The sequence below is a fragment of the Frankliniella occidentalis genome, unplaced genomic scaffold, assembly GCF_000697945.3.
Source record: "Frankliniella occidentalis isolate FOCC.00 unplaced genomic scaffold, Focc_3.1 Scaffold50, whole genome shotgun sequence".
NCBI classification, from domain to species: domain Eukaryota; kingdom Metazoa; phylum Arthropoda; class Insecta; order Thysanoptera; family Thripidae; genus Frankliniella; species Frankliniella occidentalis.
In genome coordinates this window covers 975,226-997,099 of record NW_026267180.1, presented here as the reverse complement: position 1 = coordinate 997,099, position 21,874 = coordinate 975,226, and the positions used below count along the sequence as shown (strand labels likewise).

The following is a 21,874-nucleotide window of genomic DNA, read 5'->3' as shown; positions in this document are numbered from 1 at the left end:
CCTTCCTCCGCCTCACAACGCCCCGCCACGACATGCACGGACTCAGTACAGTAGTACGCGGATGACTCGGCCCAACAGAACCCATTGTCTCAGTTTGCAGAGCTCATATTTAGCAATGAAACTGCATACTGTTATCAAAAATCGAAGAGGGCAAAAGTTTCAGAATGTAAGCATTAACTTACACGAGTAAGAAAAAGAAAAGAACTCAATTTTTTGATGATGAGCAAACACGTTGTCTCACTGCCCTTTCTACTCTACTCTAGCACCGCGGCCGCAGTGGCGATCACGACCACCCCGCCGCACTCTGCTCCGAGCAGTAGCCCGCCCAGCACCTCGCTCGAGTCCCTCCAGCTGCTCCAGCTCCAGGCGGCCGCGGCTCGCGACACACGCGGCTGCACGCTCGGGCCGCCGCGGCGGGGCTACTGCGGCTGCTGCGGCCGGGCCTAGTAGAGCAGACCGCCGGTGTGGAGGTGCCCGTGCCCGGCCGCTCAGCCGTGGGCGCCCCGCCCCGCCCCGCCCCGCTCCGCAGCTCCGCGAGCGCGAAACGATACGATACCTCGGCGGGGGACGACCTCACCGGCTCGGCTGCGCTCAGCTCGGCGCGCGGTCGCGAACGCGGTGCCGCCGACAGTGTGGCGCGCGCTGGCCGCGGTACGGTACGGTACGGCCTGGCCGCCGCGGGGAGCCCCCCCCCCCTTCCCCCACGCGCCGGCCGACCACTCCCCGGGGGCCCACCGCACCCACCCCACCCCCTGCCCCCCGACGGGCTGAACCGTTCAACGGTGGGTGATACAAACAGCTGATACAGACTTACAAACACACGACAACTTGACTTGAGTGAACCAGGTCGGAGGGGGACCGAAGGTATCTCGGCCACACTCTCTCCAGAGTGTGTGCAGGCCGATAGAGTCGAGACTGCGTGAAATCGGTTTTTAAATTTTCCACAATTAAGAGAAGTGCCTGATAAGGGACCATTCACAAATTACGTCACGCTTTTATTTTTATTTTTTTTTGGGGGGGGGGAGGCGAATCTGTGACTAATTGTGACAACCGGTGTGCGGGTGCCATGATCCCTGTGACACGTCACACCGTTACTCACTCCGCGCGGTGATGAAGCAATCACTATTGTCGAACGAGGCGCGCCATCCGGTGGTGAGAATGTGACGTCACAGGTTGTGACTTACTGTGACAATGGGGACCGTGGGGTCAAAAAAAGGTCCAAAAAGCGTGACGTCGTTTGTGAACGGCCCCTGATGCTTGACCACGACGCGAGTCAGAAATGAGGTAGTATGTTGTTCTTGTAGGCTTATCCGAGGGAAACCCTTTGGGGGCCAACAACTCCTCCTCGGGTGGCGCCCCTCGGAGACACGAGAGAGCGGGAGGTGGAGGTCATTGACCGTCTACGGACACAAATGAAACGCTTTGATCATCAATTCAGTGGAGGGTAGGGGTGAGGCCAGTGCGTGGCGTGGCGGAAGTAGTGGAGGTTTGGCGGGCGGAACGGATCACAAAGGGGCTGGCTGAGCCGTGCGCGTAAAGCCCCCGCCGGAGGTAAGTGGTGGGCGCGGGACATAAACCGGACATACGCACGGCCGGAAGTATGGGCGCCGCGACTCGATACTCACTAGACGTGGCCATACCGACACTGTGCAAACAAGTCGGAATTTTACAACAGAAATTTGTCCAATAAATTTCCTAAAAAGTGTTTGCAGTGTGCGGTGGAGGCCATACAGAAACCAACAGGCAACAGGTGTTCAAGGGTTTTCCATTTCTACATGAATGACGAGGTTTCAGGAGGGAAACACTTTATTGCAGGACTGAATATTATTTAAAATACATTGATGATGCACTCACGCCCCTTTCCAACGCCAATCCATCGAACTAGTGAGAAAAATAGAAAGTGAACAAATTAGTATGAAATTTAATTTTTGCAGTGAGTCGGGAGAAGAGGGGTTGGTAAGATAAAATCACTAACTCGGTACTTCCACGAGGTCTTCTAATTTCCGAATATAGTTCTTTGCATTCTCGGGGAGCTTTTCGAAATCTCTAACATCTTCAGTGCTAGTCATCCACCCAGGTAGTGTCACATAGTCAACCTAAAAAAAAAAAACACAAAACAAGAGGTAAGAAAATCCTGGAAAATCAAATCGAAGTCGTAAGTAAAGTAGACTCTGAGAATATATGAATGAAACTACCTCAACAGCTGCAAGTTCAACTGTACTCGAGGGGAAGTAATCAATGACTTTTCCATTTTTCCTGTAGGCCACTGCAATCTTTAGTTCGGGTAGTACATCCAGGATATCTAGTTTGGTTACACACAACCTAAATTGCATAAGAGAGAAGATGGTGAACATTGTATACTAATTTTCAGTCCCCGTGGTTAGTCCCTACAATGTACGTTCCGACGGCCATTCTCAGCGATACTTGAGCTGCCATTGATAGCGCCTGCAACGCACTGGGTAGGCCGGCCCGCCAGGCGTGTGCGTGGAGCCGGCGGCCCGCCCTGTGAGCCGCCCACGCCAGAGCGCGCCAGAGCGACCACGGCACGGCCAAGGCAACTTCGTCCCTCAACATAGTCTCAACATTCCTTGAAGGAAACACCTCATTCCGAGGCACTTACTGAGTGTAGCCATTCACAAGAGTGGTATGTTTTAAGAGCGGTATGTCCAACCACCCACAACGTCTTGACCTGAAGGTTGTCTTGCCAATTTCATGACCTCTGCTTTGAAGAAGTGCGCCAATGTCCTACACATGGAACGGCAATTTGTAAGGAGTCACCTAATCGACCACACTGAAAGTTTTGACATAAGAAAATAGTATGGCCAACTTACATCCGTTAACTCTGTCAAGAATGGGCCGTCACCAACACGAGTAGTGTAAGCTTTCACGACACCAACAACAGTTCCAATACTCACTGGGGGAATTCCCAAACCCGTGCAAACGCCACCTATACTGCAGTTCGATGATGTGACGAATGGATAAGTTCCTGCAATGCATACAAAGACCGTCTTAGCATGGAGCAGTTATTTAATAAGAAAAAATTAAAATGTAGACATTTTTGTTTTAATTACCACCAACCTAAATCAATATCTAACATTCCAGCATTGGCGCCTTCAATAAGGATTTTTTTGTGCTGACGTAAGGCTTCATGAAGAAATGATACAGTTTCACATGCCAGAGGTCTTACGCGTTCTGCTAGAACTTTGTACCGTTTAAGCTCTGCAGGGACATCCACAACCAATTCAGGGAATAGGCGTTGGTAGTATGCTACCAAGGTTTGAAACCTTAGGGAAAGCAAAATTACAACTGTTGTTACAAAATCCGCTGTCCCCCAATTTTTTAAATTTTTTTTAAATATTCAAGTTGATTAATTGTTTGTAACTTACTTTTCGGAAAACAGGCTGAAATCACCTAACAAATCCACTATTCTAATGCCATTTCGAGTGACCTTAGATGCGTAAGCTGGACCGATTCCCTTCTTCGTGGTGCCGATCGAGTTTTTCCCCTTTTCTTGTTCCTGAAGCCCGTCAACTTGCTGCAATCATAAGACAATACAGGAGCAAATTAGCTGCGGATAAAACAAGAGAGGGTGGTCAACATTTCCATACCATAAATCATCATCAAACAAAAAACAACACTCACTTGATGGAAATCAAACACAATGTGGGCTCGGTCTGATATGAGCAGGCGGTCGTTCCAGCCAGTGAGACCCTTAGCTTCATTGTTTTCAATTTCTTCAAACAGTCCGGGCAGGTGAATCACAACACCGTTGCCTGCGAGTCGAATGAAAAAAAGAGTCGAGTTAATTTAGAAATGAAAACAAGAGCAGCAACTGTCTGGATGAGCTGTCTGACACGACCTACGCAACGTGACCCGACCCCTCTGACCGCTGAGCGCAGATTGGGCGCCAACGCCAGTTTGATACGGCCTTACGGTAGGGGGAAAGGGGTGGGGGGGCACCCGGGGCTCAAATCGTGTTTGAGAATGGGGCGACAAAACCTTGGCAAGCTCAGCAAATGTGTGCTCGTGCATCTTGTACAACGACAATGCGCCCGCTCATGTGCACAAAGGAATCCGGAAGGCCGGAAGGCTGGGCCGGGGGTCGCGTCAGATAGAGCTCCCGCCGCTGACTGATCCACACCACACGTACCTATCACAGACTTGCACTTGGGGTTGATGATGCCACTGGGCAACAGGTGGAAGACGTACTCCCTGTCTCCCACCACAACTGCGTGGTCAGCATTGCTCCCTCCCTGGGAATTCAAAGACAACACAAGAAGAGATGTCTGGCTGGATTAAGATTTTACTAGAGCATAAGTGATGACCGGTGGTGACTGTGCGGTACAGTAACTACGAATGTGGGTGGACGGGGTCGCAATCAGCCACCAGCACCACCCTCCCCAAGAAAAAAAGATAAAGAGTGTGGTTTGTAGCCCCCAACCCCTAATTCCTCATTTTACACGATAGAATCGAAACTTACCTGACACCGGCACACTACGTCGACGTCAGTCGCGAGCATGTCGACCACCTTCCCCTTGCCTTCGTCGCCCCACTGAGCACCCAGGACGACCGTCACTTTCGCTGCCATTTCAGCTCGCGACTTGCGTCTCGTAGAATTGGTGCTCACACCGTTCTTCATCCCGACGGCTGGAGAAAGCGACATCTGCCGATAAAGGGTCTAATTTCCACCCACACCGCCACGGAGCACGCGGAGCGCCAGTACCGCCGGCCGTGTCGCGCGGGGAGAAGAGACTGCCGGGCTGTGTTTTGTGTGTACCGCGGCAGCCCAGCTCCGCTCGGTGAGATAAGTTTCATCGAGCTGAGATGTGGGCGCCACGACTCCGCGGCCGATCGCAAAGTGATACGGAGATCTCAAGAGGAACCCCATCGGCGGGGTCGGTCGGTCGGAGCGCCTGCGACTCACGGGGTAGGCCAACCCGCCGGGCATCTGAGTGCGGCCGGCGGCCCGCCCCTCCCTGCCCTGAGCGCCAGAGTGGGTCCGGGCAGTGTAGGGTAAAGGAGGGCTTGGCGCCTAATGTTTCCTGGAGTCAGCCCGGGGGGCGTTCAGTGTGGCGGTCGTCTCGATAACGAAGTGGGCATCAAACACAATCACGCCTTGAGGAGCTTTCGGGGAACAACTTATCGAAAGATGTCGGAAACCCTTTTCTCACTATCTTGGGTACTCACCGAGCCTGGCCTCGACCGACGGCGAGGGGGATGCCGGCGGCAGGGGCGACTGGAGCGGCTCCTCGTCGGGGCCCTGGGACCCCCGGCCTCTGCTGCTGCCGAGGCTCTGGCCGCCCCCGCTGGAGCGGCTCATGGTGCTGGACGTGAGCGGCGACCCCTCGGCGACCGGGGCGGCCTCGTCGCGGGCAGTTTCGGGCGCCGCGGGGAATGTTTACCGGCGACAGTCAGCTGTTCCTCCCCGCGATGCGCGGCGCGAGGTGCGCGCGGGGTGCGCAGCCCGCGCCCGCCCCATTGTTGGGTTTGGTCTCGGGTGCCTCAGGGGCTCGGGGTTGGCGAGGACACTGGAGGCTGCTGTCTGTTATGGTTTCCGCGAGCCAAATGCCTCTCAAAACTGCGCGAAGCGAGTTCAAAAGAGGATCCGCAAGGTCCGGTCCTAAGTACTTGTGTGTTGGTTCTGAACCAACTTATTCCCGCTTGCCTCGTCCCGGACCTTTGATGACAACTCTTCTATCAAAGACACACACTGGTCGCGCAAGGGCGGAGTTTAACACCGATGCTTTCACACCACAACCGCCAAAACCACGAACCGTTCGGAAAGACTCAACGAAATAACCACGGTCATTCATAATAATTCAACGGTATGCATTTATCCTGCCAGGACCACGAACAAGGTCTCGCACAGAGCGCCAGGGCGCAGGACCACACAGCATCCTCCCCCTCCCCCCCCCCCCCTCTCCTCACCCGCTTCCCCCTTTCGACCCGCCTCCCTCTCGCACCTTCCGGTCCAGCAGGTCCAGCTGCCGGGATCAAAATCAACCCTCAACCTACCTAAGTTCCTCTCTTAACGATCATGGATGGGTAGTTACTTCCGTTACTTCAGAAAAGAGTCATAAATAATTGTGTGAGTTAGTATCATGTGACAGTTTACAGTATACTTGTTATTTGACTATTTGTAAGCACGTGAGGCAGGTTATGTTCCCCATAGTTTCCTCCTAACCTAGTGTTCTGGTGTATACAAACAGACCATTCGTCGGCTGCTAGGCCTGCTATGGAGAAAAATGTTTGTCTATTTTATTGCTTTGGAATTGTTTGAAACATAGCTTTAGTTGTCTTTAACCACATTGACTGCGTCCGATGTCCCAACTTTGCTGTAAGGCAGTTTTTCCAGTTTTTCTTTGATCAAAACTTTGAGCATTCGGCATTACAGCTTTCGGTATTCGCAGGTTAACTTTTATGCATTGTAAACTAACAAGTAGTAATGCTTTTTGGTCTATTGTTTTTTTCAAACTAATGCATTTTACCCATACAGATGGTTTAAAATGTTCGCCTTACGCTTCAAATCAAGGCACTCAAAGCGTATACTGCATAGACTTTACAGTGTAGATGCCCCTATCGCCTCTTCATTCATCAGAAACCGCTTCATTGAATATTTTGTCAATGAAAATGATCACACTCATGTGCGTTCATGCCCTCTGAAGCCTATCAGTGATGACACAATTCCATTTGTCAACGCTGGTATGGTTCAGGTAAGAAGTTTTCACTGGATCCATTTCAAACTGAAACTTGGCAAAAATTCTCAACACACGTAGATCTTCAGTTGCGTTGCTTTGGTTAATCATTTTGAATCCTTTCAGTTTAAACCTGTACTTTTGGGACAGACACTACCTCCTGCATTGAAAGCAGCCAATAGTCAAAAGTGTGCTCGGGTTGGAGGAAAGCATAATGATTTGGATATTGTTGGCAGTGATGGATATCATCATACTTTTTTTGAAATGTTAGGAAACTGGTCGTTTGGTGATTGCAACAAGGTATTGTGTTCTTAAATTCTTAAATAGGTTTATTGTTTGTTAGTACATATTTATTTTTAATTCAATGATAAATATTTTATAAAATTCATTCTTTTTTCAGCTTGAAGCATGCCGAATGACTTGGGAATTACTAACTGGACCATTTGGCATCAATCCAAATCGTCTATATGTTACTTACTTTGCTGGTGATAGCAGTTTGTCATTGGAGCCAGACTTAGAAACTAAAGATATCTGGGGGCAATTAGGGTAAGGCCTTATAAATTATTCCAAACAAAATTTTATATTCCAATGTTGTTGTTTTTTCATTTATATTTTGGATTTTGATCGCAGGGTTGAAGAAAGTCATATCCTACCATTTGGTGCCAAAGAAAACTTCTGGGAAATGGGTCTAGTTGGTCCATGTGGGCCTTGTACGGAAATTCATATTGATCACATTCCTAATCGTCGTGATGCAGGAGCTCGAGTGAATGCTGGTTATTCTGACCTCACAGAGCTCTGGAATATTGTCTTTATTCAGTTCAATAGGTAATATTGTGGTCTCTAAGAAACTCGCTGTTCTATTACAAAAAGGAAAGAAAGAAATGGAAGTTCACCTATTCCATTTTTTCAAATATTTTGTTTCGGTTTCAATTCATTTTAATCTTTTGAGTTTCTTGATGTAGGAATTTACATGGCCAGCTGGATCTCCTAAACCAATCGCATATTGACACAGGCATGGGTTTTGAAAGACTTGTGGCTGTGCTGAATGGTACACAGTCAAACTATGACACGGACCTCTTTAAGCCTCTGATGGGTGCAATCAATAAGGTAATTGTTACAACTTTTATGACAAGCATGCCTTCATCCCATAAATAAACATAAGAATAATACTTTTCCAAACTTTAGATAACAGGATGCCCTGCCTATTCTGGCTCCTTTAATGAGGCTGACGAGGCATTTGAAAGAGATAGTGCATATCGCATTCTTTCTGACCACTCTCGCCTTCTTGCAGTTGCCCTAGCTGATGGCGTTGTGCCACACCAGGAGTAAGTTTATAGCATTCTCTTGCTATACCTCTTCTACCACAGTATTTAACTTTTCTAATCTATGTTATAGATGCAAACTTCGTCGAGTTCTTCGTAGATCTCTGAATGTCACTCACAAGGTCTTCAATAGCAATGTGAACCTTTTGGTAGAGCTGACAAATCATGTCGCAGATTCCCTTCACAGCAGTTTTCCTGAAATAGGAAGAAATTTATCAAAGGTATATTTTCATCCTCTGATCAAAGTATTGTTCTTCTCTGCTTAAGTATGTATTCTTTTTCACATATAGGTCCACAGAGTGATTCGAGATGAAGCTGCCATTTACAGTTCTCTTAAACAAGAATTTCCTAAGCATTGGATGCAAGCTGTTAAAGAAAAACCTGAGCTAGAAAGTCTCTTAGAAATTGGCTCAAACCGAAGTGCACTTGCTGCTGCCTATCGTAAAATGACTTCCAATAAAACTTCAGAAGTCACACCAGCATTAGCATTCCATTTCTTTGAATCACACGGTATGAGTACAGAGTTGATTGCAGAAATGGCAAAAATGTTAGGTAAGTCGATATGTCAGTGATGGTTTCCATTCTACTTTCAGCATTGTATGCATACCAACTTTCTGTCTGTTTACATAGGCAAAAAATTTGATATTGATAGTTATGACAACAAATTAGAGACCATCAAGTACCAGAGTAAAGTAGCTTCGGCAACAGGAAAGACACAAGATAAATTGGTTAGAATTCTTTCATCTGCCAAGATCCCACCGACAAATGATACATTCAAATATGATTTTGACTTATATAATGATATATACAGTTTCCCATCAGTCTCTGCCAAAGTTGTTGGCCTGTTGGTAAATGGAGAGTTAAAACATGAAGCTTCAGGAGGAACTGAATGTGGGGTAATTTTAGATCGAACTAATTTTTATCATTCAGCTGGAGGCCAGCTCTCTGATGAAGGAGAAATACTTTTTAGCACTGGTATAAAAGGACGGTCTTTATCAGTTAAAGAGGTAACTAAAGTTGGTGCGCACGTTATTCACTTTGGGAATTTAAATGGCAGGTGAGGCAGTTTTACCGTTTCCTTAAGTATGCAGTAGTTCAAAATTTTCATTGTACAATTTTAAAATCTGTTTCTAAAACATTCTTTTTTAGTCTTTCTCTTGGTGAAGAGGTACTTACTGAGATACATGAAGCAAACAGGATGAATTCTATGAAGAATCATACATTAGCTCATCTTATCAATGGTGAAATGCAAAGGTTATTTGATGCACCTCATCAAGAGAAGTGTGTTGTTCAGCACCAATATTTAAAAATGACCTACTCACTTCATGGGGAAGAGTTCACAGCTGAAGGTAGATATTTTTCATCCTGTTATTATCTAAAGGAAAAGTACAGCAGTGAAGGGGTTTTATTCGATATTTTGTATCTCTTTCTAGATGCAAGGAAACTAGAAGAAGCTATTGCGCATGCCATAACGGATGAACTTACAGTCAATCGATACACAGTGAACATGTGGCAAATTCCTCCTTACACCACACTTGTGCCTGATGAAACATACCCAGTCGAAAATATTCATATAATAGACATCAAAAGAGGGAAAAAAATTATTTCAAGGTTTGCAATGAATGTGTTACAGTATTTACATTTTTCCCTATCTTGTACAAAACAGTAGTTATGGAACTCTCATGTATTTCTCAAACAGGGAAGCCTGCTGTGGCACTCATGTCTTAAACACAAAAGATATTGGAAAGTTCTGTATTGTTGAGGTCATAAAATCAAAGAAGACGAGTGTGTGTGCTGTTTCTGGTTTGGAAGCTACTCAAGCAATTGCTAATTCTCATCAACTAGCTGATACTGTAACCAATTTTGTAAAAAATGTTGTAAAACTAGAAGATGGTGTCAAAGAACTAGAAGAACGAATGTTAGGATTATCTAGTGTACCTGCCATAAAACCGTACATAGAAGATGTATGTCATCTACCGGTTATTTGAATTCATTCACTAGTCAATAACTGTTTTAGGTATTAACATATACTTTGCATTCTTTGTCTTTCAGATTAAGAGAGTTCAGAGAAATTTCATTAAAATAAAAAAATTTATTGAAGAGAATAGGACTCGGTTCTCATATGTCACATATGATGCTTCAGCTGCTGCTCTGGAGGAAGCAACTACAAAAATTCAGAACATGGCAAGGTATGTCCAAGAAATTAATTCTGAAGTTTGACGAAAGGTTTTGAAATAGTCATTAGTGTCTTCAGTAAAAACTAGAAGTAAATTTTGGCATTTTAAAACAAATCCAGTATTAATGTAACATTAGTGACACAAATCACTAATCATCCCTCAAACATGGAGCCTGAAAATTTTTCAAAATAAAAAAAAGAACTCTGTATAATCTTGGGAAGATAAAGGTTTGGAACCAATAACTCAATATGTAGCACGTTTAAATACTTGGAAACTTTGTGCTTTATCTTGTTTTAGATACATTTCTCTTTTGGAAGTAAGAAGAAAAGCTGAAGGTGCCAAATATTTAGTGCATGTAATGCAGCTTTCAGATCTTCTAGTTAAGGTACCATTACAAAAATACACAAGGCAAGTTGATGTGCCTGTTATGTTACTTGCTCTTCACAAGACTGAATTAAAAGTGCGCTGTTGTGTTCCAAAGGTAAGTAACACTATGAATTATTGTTTTCTATACTAGGTTTGAAGCTTGAAGCTTATTTATTATCTTACAGGCCTATCTTACTGAAGAATTCAATGCTTCAAAGTGGATGAAAGAGGCACTTAGCCACATAATAGAACTTGATAATGATGCTGATGTGGCTGTTCCAAAATCTGAAGGACAGACTGCATCAATGCAATCCTCTGTAATCACATTTAAAACGAGAATACCAGCTCGTTCAAAGCAAGAACGCTGTTGGAAAGCAAGTGAAGCATGTAGTAAATATGCACAGTTGCATGTTAATGTAAGGACTGCTAAAAAGATTTGAGTAAGGAAACAAATTTTAAATTTTACTTTTCTAATGTATAATTTGCAACAAAGTGTGCATTGTACCTTTATTTGTGTAAGATGAACTCCTTACATTAAAATTCAAGAATGAAGTAGAAATGAAATGGCCATCAGTTTTCAACCTTTATTACTGATTGATGATACACAACTGTGTATAAAATATCATACCACAAGGGTATTATTTTCATATTTTTTTTATTTGCTAGAACTGAAACGGTGTTTGTTTTGTGATAAATTACTAGATTTGCAGTGCACTGCATGAAGATGTGGCTTTTGACACACAATTAAAGAATAACATTAAATTAAATTTACATAACTTAATGAGTATTATCGCACTCTTATGAATTCAACAATACTTCACAAATTTTTGGTAGGAAATATACATATTCACACATTTCACACTTCTGTACTAACCTTCAATGGACTTTGGATTCAATGAAATATGAAATACTGCTGAGAAGTGAACTGGATCAGTCAATACAGTATTACAGTAATAAAAATTGTTTGTTGTTCGCAATGAAAAGGAACTTCAAAACTCACAACCATGTATAATTAGTTATAATGAAAAAAAAAACTATCCATAATTGCATGACTTGTCCAGCAGAACAGTCAAACCTCAGTGTGAACATCCAACATCCAGCCAAGCAGTATTTGTACAGGATAAAGTTGTTTTGAACCGTAGAATAATTACAACTGTACATTTGAAACTATGACAAATTTACAATCAAAAACAATGCATGTTTAAGGATCAATCATTTCGATAGTTTTACAGAAAAGCATAAATGACAACCAGATAAACAGGGTCATGGCCATAGATCAAATCCTTATAAATATAACAACAGTTAAAATTTGAATGGTGTACATCATACCAATCCAAAATAAAAACATATGAACCAAAAAGGCACAGACCAGCAGCACAACGGAAGAAGAGAATACAATTTTGGTGTAATGATAGGTAAGAGTTAATAGTGCACAGTGGCAGTGAGGATTAATCTATGAGTTAAAGTGAATCAATCTCAATTCTTCATAGCCTAAACTTTAACAATTGCAAATGCAGTAATGTCATGAAATGGTGCTTACAAAAGTAAAGGACATCAATGACAAGTAGCGAGGCCATTTTTGCGTTGAATTACATAGAATCCACAGCTGGAGATGAAATGGAAAGAATGTTTCATCTAAACAGCAGAAATTACAGGGAAAAATTAATGTAGAATGAAAAAAACACATCTAAAAGCACTTTCTAAACCACATTCCAGTTGATGATTAATCCGATACATTACATAAGAGTAAAAGAGTAAAAGGTAGGTGCTGAAAGCATAGCAAATGAGAAATACTTTCTCGTACAAGAAAGTTGAATTTCATAATAAATTAGGTCTCATAGAATTCTATAACAAACACACCAACATAACAATGCTGAGCATTATCCTTCAATTTCGGTTGATTTGAAATAGTTCTAAGGGCATTACACTCCTTCCAGCAGGTGTTATATCCCCCAAACTGCACTGTAATTTATGTCCTTCATTAACAAAAAAGAGAAAAAAAGCTTTGTCAATTCAGATGAATTTAGTTTGTTTCTGTTCATGTATGGTAACCAAAACTTCCGTTTCACTTACCAGGAATAGCATAGGAGCTCAAATGGGGATCTCAAAGTTGATGTTGAGGTTTGCTGATCGAGCCATGCCAACAATATTTGAGAGTTTTACTGCTAATCTAGCTGCTTCATCAAGATCATCAGTGGGAAGAATCTTCAATCCTGCAGAGGCTATGAGAACCTTAGCAGTGTCAACTTCAGTTCCCTAGAAGTTACACAAATTGGATTAATTTTCAAGTAACAAAAAAAAAAAACAAAAAAAAACAAAAAAAACTTTGCTATTTGTACAAGTGGTCTTACATACCTGCAAACGACAGACGATTGGAACATTAAGGTTTAACTCTTTGCATGCAGCAATAATACCTTCTGCAATTACATCACACCTCATAATACCACCAAATATGTTGACCAGAATGGTGTGTACCTGTCAGGCAAGTTGGGTCCACCAAATTAGCATCAATGGAAAATTGAGTTCACAGCAATCTTGGTCAGATAATTCTGAATAATATTTTAATACCTTAGGGTCAGAAGTAATGATTTTGAAAGCCTCCTTCACTTGGTTGGCAGTAGCACCACCGCCTACATCAAGGAAGTTGGCTGGGTTTCCTCCGTGGAGCTTTATAATATCCATTGTGGCCATAGCAAGACCAGCCCCATTGACTAGACAACCAATACTCCCTGAAATAATTTCAATTAATTTTAAATGTATCAAGATAATGGAACTTAAATTCATATACAAAATAACATGAATTTTAAACCAAGAAAACAAAAACATACCATCTAAAGCAATGTAGTTCAAATTATACTTTAGAGCTTCAACTTCCTTCTCATCCTGCTGGGTTAAATCTCTCTTAGCAAACAGTTCTTTTTGCCTAAAGTCAGCATTATCATCAAAATTCATTTTAGCATCAAGAGTCAAATCTGGAAAGTCACATGTGTGTTAGCAATAGCTCATGAATTTTGCAAGTCAAAATTGAGTAGGACTAAGAAAGGAAAAAATGTAGGATACTGACATCTTCCATCAGCATTTTCAGCATAGGGATTGAGCTCCACCAACAAGGCATCCTTTTTCAGGAACAAGTCATACAGCTTAAGAAGCATGTCTGCAGTGTTGTCTCGCTGATCCTTCAAACCAACCTTGTCGGCAACCTTTAGAGCTACCTCCCGGGTTAAACCTGAAAATATTTTTCAAAGGAGAGTAGAGTAGTCTATAGGCTCTACCAGATAGTAATGAGTTCACTAAAAATCTTATTGGTTATACCTTGAATTACATCAATGGGTTCATAAAGAATAGCATCAGGATTTTCAGCTGCAACATCTTCAATGTTCACACCACCTTGACTAGATGCAATGACAACTGGCCCCTGTTAAAAATTGAAGACCACTTAATTTCATCCATAATGTCACATTATTTTTGAAATCTTTACAGTATATCCTTACGTTGAATGCTCGCTCCATCATAATAGAAAAGTAGTACTCTTTTCTTGGATAACTGCGCTCCGCAACCATTACAGCATTGCAAATTTTTCCCTTCTCTCCAGTTTGCTTAGTGACTAGTGTCTGCTTTAACATTTTCTCTGAAATGTCACCAACCTCTTCCGGGCTGATCACACAATCGAGCACAAGTTATCAAAGAGAATAAAAATAGTAATAAAGTTATTGTTTTGAAGTGTAAATGTGAATGAGTATCATAATTTATCATAAATCACCACTTACCTAAAAGCCATTCGGACACCACCTTTGAAACCATTCTTGAAGGAGCCTTTACCTCTGCCTCCAGCAAGTACTTGTGCCTTTACAACAAGATCCTTAGTTCCTAGCTTGTTTGCAATGTCTACTGCTTCACTTTTTGTTGTGGCAACACCAAATTTGGGTGTTTCAATACCAGCTTCATTGAGGAAAGTGTAGCTCATATGCTCATGTAAATTAAGATTTCTTTTAGGCTGGCGGAGGTTTGGTAGGGACGTTGTAGCACCAAGCAGCTGGAAGGAGAAAGGAATACTGACTCATAATATTGTTAAAAAAATTAAAATGATGTTGTTAGTAATAAGAATTTGTTGGACTCCAGCGTTCATATCTCGGGAGCAAAGGTTGCAGCATCTGCGATTCACAGTTAAAAGGTTACAAATATCATGTAACCAAACAAATACGTTATTATGTTTTAATAATAATAAAGTTATTTGTTTATACTGAGCTCATGCCACACTCAACCTGAAAAAAAGGGTGGAACAAGAAAGTGTCTCATCTATCTAAAAGCAATAACCAGAGTAACATAAGGTTGTAACCAGTTCTTTTATCTCAAATTACACATATTATCATACTAAACATGTGCTTCATGCGAAGCACTATTACAGGGGGATTAACTTGACCTTTATTCTAAGCAGTATGCTTGCTAAAAAACTGAAGGTGACAGGAGTAACATGATCATGTCCTTATAAATGTGAAAGATAACCAAGCTGGAATCAGTGACTGCGAGATGCAAGTGGGCCGAAAATCGAAGCCATGCCTTGAGTGCAGTTTGAAACTTTACCTTTCCTCCATTTCTTCTGATTATGGCCTCCAGAGGAAGAATTCCACTCTTCAAGATAGTAGCCATTTTCGCGGACGGTAAGGTTCGATGTGGGTGTGAAGTGTAAAGGTTGACGGATCAGCTGAAAGGTGAAAGGTGCCCTGTGGCAGGCTGTGCAGAAAAGTGCCAACACAATAGACTTAAAGGCGCGAGGTTCAAACACATCCGCCGAAATAAAAATTCTTGTTAAAGGAATGATGGAAAAGGGAGTCTCTATAGGTGCGCTAGCGTAACATCGTAATGAAGCATGGGGCATATTCTAACATGAAAGTGTAATTGATTGCGACATTGAACTAGAAGTTATGTGTCCTTGTCGTCTGCATGTTGTGCCTAGCAGACGACAGGACACGACGGACGGCAACGACATGTCGAAGTGTTTTTGTTGACTGATGAAAAGTGTTCATCTAAATTTATCGTGTTGCGCGCATGAAATGAAATGCGAGTGACAAATCGTGCTCATCTCACCACAGCATAGGTCTTATCCTATTAATAGACTAGATGAGCTCTATTTTCGGCGGGACCGCTGCTTGCAAATAGTCGGTTGAGAGAAGCAGGGTACCCGCAACGTCTCTGTCTCCTCAACGACTTCGCTTAGTTTCGTTTCAAGAATGAAAACAAAAAGTGACTTTGCCGTCCTTGCAGGGTCCACCCTCCTAACAGAGAAACCATTTGTCCATGTTTTAAAATCAAAGCTGCAAGGAGAACGCTGTGATCACTGTTTTGAAAGGTAACAGAGAGAAACCTAACCTCTATCATCTGACACAAAGTTGTACTTTTTTTTAAATCTATGGATAGCTCCTTTCTGCTGTTCCATACACTGGTTTATTATTATTATTACAGCGAGTGTACTGTGTTTTAGTTTTATCTTGTCTTATATCTTTTTGTTCTTTTTCTATTTCTATATCTCTTGTGCTATAAGAAATTTGTTTTTGAGCTATATGAGCTGTCTAGTTCTTGCAACATATCCGAACAATTTTATTTTCTTTGAAATTAGTGTGTGAATTCATAACTTTTTCAGGGAGAGTTTATAATATAGTCTCTTCAGAGGACATTTGTTAGCTGAGGAACTGCAAAACCAATCTTCAATTTGGAGTTATAGTTTTAAACGGTAACTGTAGTTATGTTTGAACCTCATTGTGAAATCTCTTTGTTCCCATGCTGTTTCCCATATGTAGACCTGAGCGTTTCCCACTGTGCCCCAGACTCCCTTGGGACTCTGAAGATTCTGATGATGAATGGTGGGATGTGGATACCTTATGGGCCGAGTGGGTATTAGGATAGGACTTGTTATGGCATGTGGGCACTTGAAGATTTTCTCAACTCCTCATGGATTGGAATGGAATGAAAACTCTTTGAATGCACTTTTTTAATAATCGTAAGGATCCTAAGTTATTTTGCTTGTATAGAATTTGGTCTCTTGAATAGGCAAGTGCGTTTTCTACCCTTTCCTCTGCATGAAAATAATAATGTTGGCAAGGATAAAGTCAAAATTAGAATAATCTAGTTTATGTGGACACATAAAACGGTAGTCTTGAACTCCAAGAAATTGATGGTGCTCAGTAGTGGCAAATGGTGAACTCTACATACGAGTTGATAACTTTGCATTGCTGCTTCAGAATTTTACCTTTATATTTGGTTTTACAATCCCATCATTCTTACTTCTGTTCACATTGAATGCACCCACAACTGACAATGTAATAATAATAGCATGTGTATCAAAAGTTACTAGCAAAATAATTAAAATTAGCAATTTACTTCCTTTTCAGAACAAAACTATCTCAGTGTTCAGGCTGCAAGTATGTTTACTACTGTGGAAGAGAATGCCAGAAAGCCTCTTGGCCAATACACAAAAAGGAGTGCCCAAATTTGCGAAGAGTTGCTCCACGTGTTGTTCCCGATGCAGCTCGGCTCCTGGCCAGAATAATATTCAAACTACAGGTATGGTAGCTATTTCAATTAAGTCATGAGATATGAACAGTATCGTTTTTAAATACTGACTTCCTGCTTTCTAGAACGGTGGCGATAAAGAGAGGAGTTTCTACTCAAAAACAGGATTTAGGATGTTTAAAGATCTGATGTCTCGTACGTATTTTAAGACATTTTTGAAGATCTAACCATTAATTACCGTAATCCCAAACTTTTTCAATTTGAATGTTGCTGTTAGCAATTCATTTTCAATTGTTTTAAATTTTCAAAGAGTTTGCCATCATGAACTTGATTTCTAAATGCTCTTTGATTATGCTTTCCCCAAAATGTGCTTTTCTTTTCCTACTAATGCCAAAGCAAGATTAAATTTCTTTTGTTAATATGCTCTAAAACACTGGTTTCTTCAGATTACTCGGACATAAAAAAGGACTCAAAAAGAATGGAACATTTTACATCACTTTGCGCTGTGCTCATGGAGTATATTGGTGAAAGTTCACTTCCCAATTCTGCTGAACTCTTGGGAATTTATGGGAGGGTAAGGATATTTTAAGATCTATTTTAAGCTAATAGTGTGTGATTTTATTCTTTCTAAGTAGGCTGTGTCTTTTATTTAACTAATAATGCAGACATTGTTCCATTCATTAAATGAGGGAAAAGGTTATTTTCATCATCAAAAACTCAAAATTATGATCTTAATTGACCACTAGTCCAAAAAATTTCATTCCGCATGTTTGCATTGTCAATTGAAAACCAAATTCTAATGACACAATTAACAGCATGACTCCAGGCCAAAATAAGCAATCCTCCTTGTTGCTCTGTTTCAAATATGTTTATTTTTTTCTCTTTTTGCCAATTATGTTTTATGTACCTGGTAGATTTCCTTGATAAAATGGCCTAGTGAAGGTTGTTAAACAGTTACATAAACAAGAAAACATTTTTTAAAAATTTCTCTTCTACATTTTTCTTTCCAGATGGTTGTCAATGGTTTTAATATACTAGATCCAGAGATGGTAAGCATTGGTACAGGTCTTTACATTGGTGTATCTATTATTGATCATTCCTGTGATCCAACTTCAGTGGCTGTTTTTACTGGCACTACAATTCATATCAGGGCCCTGCAAAGTATGCCACAAATGGATTGGAGCAAAGTAAGTCAAAATTTTGGGTTAGGAGAGGTTCTCTTTGTTGATGTTTTTATATTGTTCAGATATATGATAGATAGACAGACTGTACTTTTGTAAAATTGCTTACTCTTTTTATATTCGTTCTCTTGCCTCTATTTTCTGCTGAATATGATCCACTGCTGACTGAATAAGTGAGTTAATTTTACAGGTTTTTATTACCTATGTTGATCTGTTGAATTCGGCAAGAGAGCGGCAAGAAGATTTGCAAGCAACATATTATTTTCTTTGTCAATGTACCCGCTGTTTGGATCGCAATGAATTGGAACTCCAGAAATCCATGCTATGCCCCAACAATAAATGTGGAGCATCAGTTCCTATCTTTCAAACGGTTTGTGGGTTTTAAGATAGCAACATGTATTTCAAATTTTAATCTAATTTAATATTATTTCATGCATTTAATGCCTCTCCAAATATTGTTAACAGGAAACATACGGAAAACTGTGCAGCAAATGCAATGAACACATTAAACCAGCTCGTATCAATGAGTACCTTGATATAATTGACTTCACCCAACATCATTTACAATCAATGAAAGATGTTGATATTGCATGTATCCTTTAAAATTCATCTGCTAATTTCATTTGTACACTGATCTTTATTAATTAAATACAAGAGTTTGTGGTTTCACAAATCTAATAACATTTTTTTCCCAGAAATATTTTTCTTAACTTTTACCAAAGATTTGGATGTTTGTAAAGTATGTTTGAAAAAACAGGATGGTCTAGTCCACCCAATGAATTTACAGCGAATCAAAGCTCTAGATACAGCTTTTGAAAGTGCTATTGATGTTGGTTCTTGGGAAGATGCAAAAAAGCTTGGTGAGGAAGTGGAACCTGGCTATCGGTAAGCAAACTCCTTATTACTTCCACTAAAATATATTTACTTAAGATAGAGGCATCAGCTTGTCCAAAAGAAATATTTGGTGAGTTCTCTTTGTTTCAGTTTCAAATAGTACATCATGTTTTCGTTCTTTCAGGCAATACTATGGCATCACTCACCCTTTATTAGGAATTCTATACCTAAAGCTGGGGAAACTCAACCTCTACCTGCAATGTGTGGAGGCAGCATTAGACTGGTTGTTAAAGGCTCAGGATATCTTGAGGATAACTCATGGTGAGCGCCACCCCTTGTACAGAAATGATGTCATGCCTCTTATAGCTCAAGCAAGACAAGAACTCAGGCAGTGAGTCTTAGGAGGAAGTGACGCTGAACCCAAGTCAATGAAAATTAATTTACTTCTAGTGTTTTGGGGAATTTAAAATTTGTTAGAGCTTCTGGACTGTGATAGCATTATTAAGGGTTTTTCTACAGGAAAAAAAACAAAAACATATTGAGGCCTTTAAAAAAGAAATAAAAAAAATTATGCACAAGTAAAGTTTTCAGTTCTCTTAGTTATATTTTTTTGAGTCGTGGACTTTTGTTAATTTTTTAGATTCTCCGGAAGCTTTGCATTTGATTTCTTGTTAGAATGAGATAAATGAAATACTAATTCCTGCATTCCATTGTATGCGATAACTGCTTTGTCTAGTGCATAATGAGGTTTACTTTATTAAAATACAGTACCATTAGTAGCGGTTCCGAAGAAATGTTCTCCATACTCAACTCAAGCTGACAATAGAAACAATATCATACCTTATTAAGTGTGGTTGTCTTATCACTACTTATTCATTGGCTCAGCATAACCCAGTATTAAAAAAAAATCTCTGAAATTATTATTTTATCTCCTTATAAATAATATGTTGATATGTTTAATTCAAAAGTCCAACTGAAAACAATAAAAATAAAGATCAAAGTGTTTCATTCTTTTTTAAATCTTTAATTCCATTTGTCAGTCATTTGTCATTTGTAACAACCATAACAAAGATTTCTTATTCTTCTGTATTTTTAACAATAAAATGCAGTTCATAAGATGTTCCCATGGCACAAAATGAAAAAAAGGGTGTAGTCCCTCTAGAAGGCAGTCCTATTGTAATGATATTGAATTTACCATTCCAGTTAACTTTGTATCTTACTCATAAAGTTATGTTTCTTTGTCCAGAAATTTGGTCCCTCAAAGTGTGATTTTCGATTTTGCCAGGTTTACCATCTGTATAAGGCTCTCGCTCATGCAAACAGATTTGTGCTTTACTGAATTCAGCACACCAAGTCAAAACTTTGTCACAATCTCTGCAATTCCTGAAAAATTTGGTCTGTGACATCTGGCGGGTCCTTCTTGTATACCATTGCTGCCTCAATTGCATCTCTGAATAACTTGGATTAGACAAAATTACAGAGGTAAATTATTTACATTTACTCACAGTTTGCATCAATCAAAATATAAAAACTCAATTATAGCTTACCTTCACAACATTCATTCCATTGGATGCAGATACGTAGTATAGTGGTATGCTGTTTTTCTCAGGGAACGCAAATCTTTGTTGAGTCACGTCCATATTAGCTTGAGTAAATAATACCACACAAAATGTAAAATATGCCATCCACAAACAGCTTTGATAATTTCAAAGTAAAACCATGATAACTTACCATCAATTTTATTGACTGCACAAAAAACTGGAATATGGGGGCGGTATTGTCGCAGCTCTTTATACCATCTCTCAAGATTCTTGTAGGTGATTTTCCTTGTTGCATCAAACACCATGATGCATGCATGTGCCTGGTGATAGTATGAAGGGTGCATCGATTGAAACATTTCCTGGCCTGCAGTATCCCAGAAATCTGGAATTCAAGTACAACAGGTTCTACCAAGTCTTTCATTTATGGCATAATTTGTGTTAAGGTGTCAAGTTCTGTATTTACCAACAATAACATCATTTTCTTTGACCTTTGACGAATACCTATACAGAGTTAGTGCATAAGTAGAAATAGTTTGTGGCTTGAACTTATCCAGCAGGAATCGCTCCAGCAACCTATAAATCAAACGTTCCTTTGTGTTAGAAAGCATCCCTAGACGACCATTGGAATGCGAGCTATGCACATGCCCTGGTAGGTGAAAAGGGGGGGGGGCACAGCACAGGTCGGGCAGGACATTCCCTCCTCACTTACTTGGACTTGCCGACGGCACTGTCGCCCAGGCAGATCACCTTCACAACTTCGGCGCCGTTTTCACTCTTGCCGTCGTAGTCCTGCGTCGCATCGCCGTCCATTTTCAAACAAATATTCCACTGCCTTGACAAAACCGGGGTATCGATCCGGTGACCCGGAGCGGCGAGCGCGGGGCGGCCGGCCGACTTACGGTGGGAGGCCCCGTACCGGTCGAAGTACTACGAAGTAGTGGCGACGGTCTTGATATGGAAGTCTCAGGTCAAGAGGAGACACAAACAAACAAAAAACGTAGCAATGGGACGTTAAAATGAGCCGTGGCTTGACCCTGTTTGAGTTGGTGCGCCACCTGCCCCACACCAGAGTGCCCCGTGCCCCGTGAGCTGTGACCCCGCCGGACCCCGCGACCAAGAGGCACCGCAGCACGCCACTCCTGGCGCCGCAAGTGGACTGGCGGGGTCAAGCCCGGGGCGGGCTGGGGGCAAGCGGAACAGGAAGCAGTGGGGCGGGGGAGCGGGCCTCCCCAAGACACAGCGACCACCGCC

The 21,874-nt window shown here is 41.5% G+C and overlaps 5 protein-coding genes across 13 annotated transcripts in view; 2 read left to right on the top strand and 3 right to left on the bottom strand.

Annotated features, from left to right (window-relative positions):
• LOC113205142 (alanine--tRNA ligase, mitochondrial) overlaps positions 1–11,356 on the top strand; it is a 13,125-nt gene extending 1,769 nt beyond the window's left edge. The window contains exons 1-16 of one of the 8 annotated variants that reach the window (XM_026420642.2): positions 5,938–6,088; positions 6,497–6,713; positions 6,822–6,995; positions 7,096–7,241; positions 7,326–7,520; positions 7,658–7,802; positions 7,881–8,020; positions 8,091–8,238; positions 8,308–8,569; positions 8,648–9,074; positions 9,167–9,366; positions 9,451–9,628; positions 9,717–9,981; positions 10,070–10,206; positions 10,492–10,675; positions 10,746–11,356. In XM_026420642.2, coding sequence (XP_026276427.1) covers positions 6,507–6,713; positions 6,822–6,995; positions 7,096–7,241; positions 7,326–7,520; positions 7,658–7,802; positions 7,881–8,020; positions 8,091–8,238; positions 8,308–8,569; positions 8,648–9,074; positions 9,167–9,366; positions 9,451–9,628; positions 9,717–9,981; positions 10,070–10,206; positions 10,492–10,675; positions 10,746–11,000 — 3,063 coding nt within the window. In that variant the 5' untranslated portion in view covers positions 5,938–6,088; positions 6,497–6,506 and the 3' untranslated portion in view covers positions 11,001–11,356. Of the gene's footprint in view, positions 1–5,937; positions 6,093–6,129; positions 6,411–6,496; positions 6,714–6,821; positions 6,996–7,095; positions 7,242–7,325; positions 7,521–7,657; positions 7,803–7,880; positions 8,021–8,090; positions 8,239–8,307; positions 8,570–8,647; positions 9,075–9,166; positions 9,367–9,450; positions 9,629–9,716; positions 9,982–10,069; positions 10,207–10,491; positions 10,676–10,745 lie in introns of those variants that run through there. The other 7 variants (XM_026420639.2, XM_052267344.1, XM_052267346.1 and 4 more) reach the window with 7 other exon arrangements.
• Positions 1,789–4,772, bottom strand: LOC113205146 (adenylosuccinate synthetase). The gene is made up of 10 exons (XM_026420650.2): positions 4,481–4,772; positions 4,151–4,253; positions 3,643–3,773; positions 3,387–3,535; positions 3,079–3,284; positions 2,832–2,986; positions 2,621–2,745; positions 2,196–2,322; positions 1,976–2,096; positions 1,789–1,881 (listed from the first exon to the last, which is right to left on the bottom strand). Exons 1-10 carry the CDS (start codon positions 4,661–4,663, stop codon positions 1,829–1,831), a joined length of 1,353 nt encoding a protein of 450 aa, XP_026276435.1. The 5' UTR covers positions 4,664–4,772; the 3' UTR covers positions 1,789–1,828.
• On the bottom strand, positions 11,125–15,305 carry LOC113205147 (succinate--CoA ligase [ADP-forming] subunit beta, mitochondrial). The gene is made up of 10 exons (XM_026420651.2): positions 15,142–15,305; positions 14,328–14,593; positions 14,052–14,214; positions 13,873–13,975; positions 13,625–13,786; positions 13,389–13,532; positions 13,129–13,289; positions 12,916–13,035; positions 12,634–12,816; positions 11,125–12,536 (listed from the first exon to the last, which is right to left on the bottom strand). Exons 1-9 carry the CDS (start codon positions 15,205–15,207, stop codon positions 12,652–12,654), a joined length of 1,350 nt encoding a protein of 449 aa, XP_026276436.1. The 5' UTR covers positions 15,208–15,305; the 3' UTR covers positions 11,125–12,536; positions 12,634–12,651.
• Positions 15,306–15,504: 199 nt separating this feature from the next.
• On the top strand, positions 15,505–20,085 carry LOC113205144 (histone-lysine N-methyltransferase SMYD3). 2 transcript variants are annotated; one of them, XM_026420646.2, is made up of 10 exons: positions 15,505–15,907; positions 16,356–16,445; positions 16,947–17,118; positions 17,193–17,262; positions 17,514–17,641; positions 18,078–18,254; positions 18,439–18,618; positions 18,714–18,840; positions 18,971–19,133; positions 19,267–20,085. In XM_026420646.2, exons 1-10 carry the CDS (start codon positions 15,789–15,791, stop codon positions 19,475–19,477), a joined length of 1,437 nt encoding a protein of 478 aa, XP_026276431.1. In that variant the 5' UTR covers positions 15,505–15,788; the 3' UTR covers positions 19,478–20,085. The 2 variants fall into 2 exon arrangements, with proteins under 2 accessions (XP_026276431.1, XP_026276432.1); XM_026420647.2 differs by lacking the exon at positions 16,356–16,445 and having other exon boundaries at positions 15,507–15,907.
• LOC113216938 (rab-like protein 2A) lies at positions 20,086–21,868 on the bottom strand. The gene is made up of 5 exons (XM_026436774.2): positions 21,333–21,868; positions 21,087–21,196; positions 20,814–21,005; positions 20,630–20,727; positions 20,086–20,540 (listed from the first exon to the last, which is right to left on the bottom strand). The coding sequence occupies exons 1-5, from the start codon at positions 21,431–21,433 to the stop codon at positions 20,448–20,450; spliced, it is 594 nt and encodes a 197-aa protein (XP_026292559.1). The 5' UTR covers positions 21,434–21,868; the 3' UTR covers positions 20,086–20,447.
• Positions 21,869–21,874: the final 6 nt, after the last annotated feature.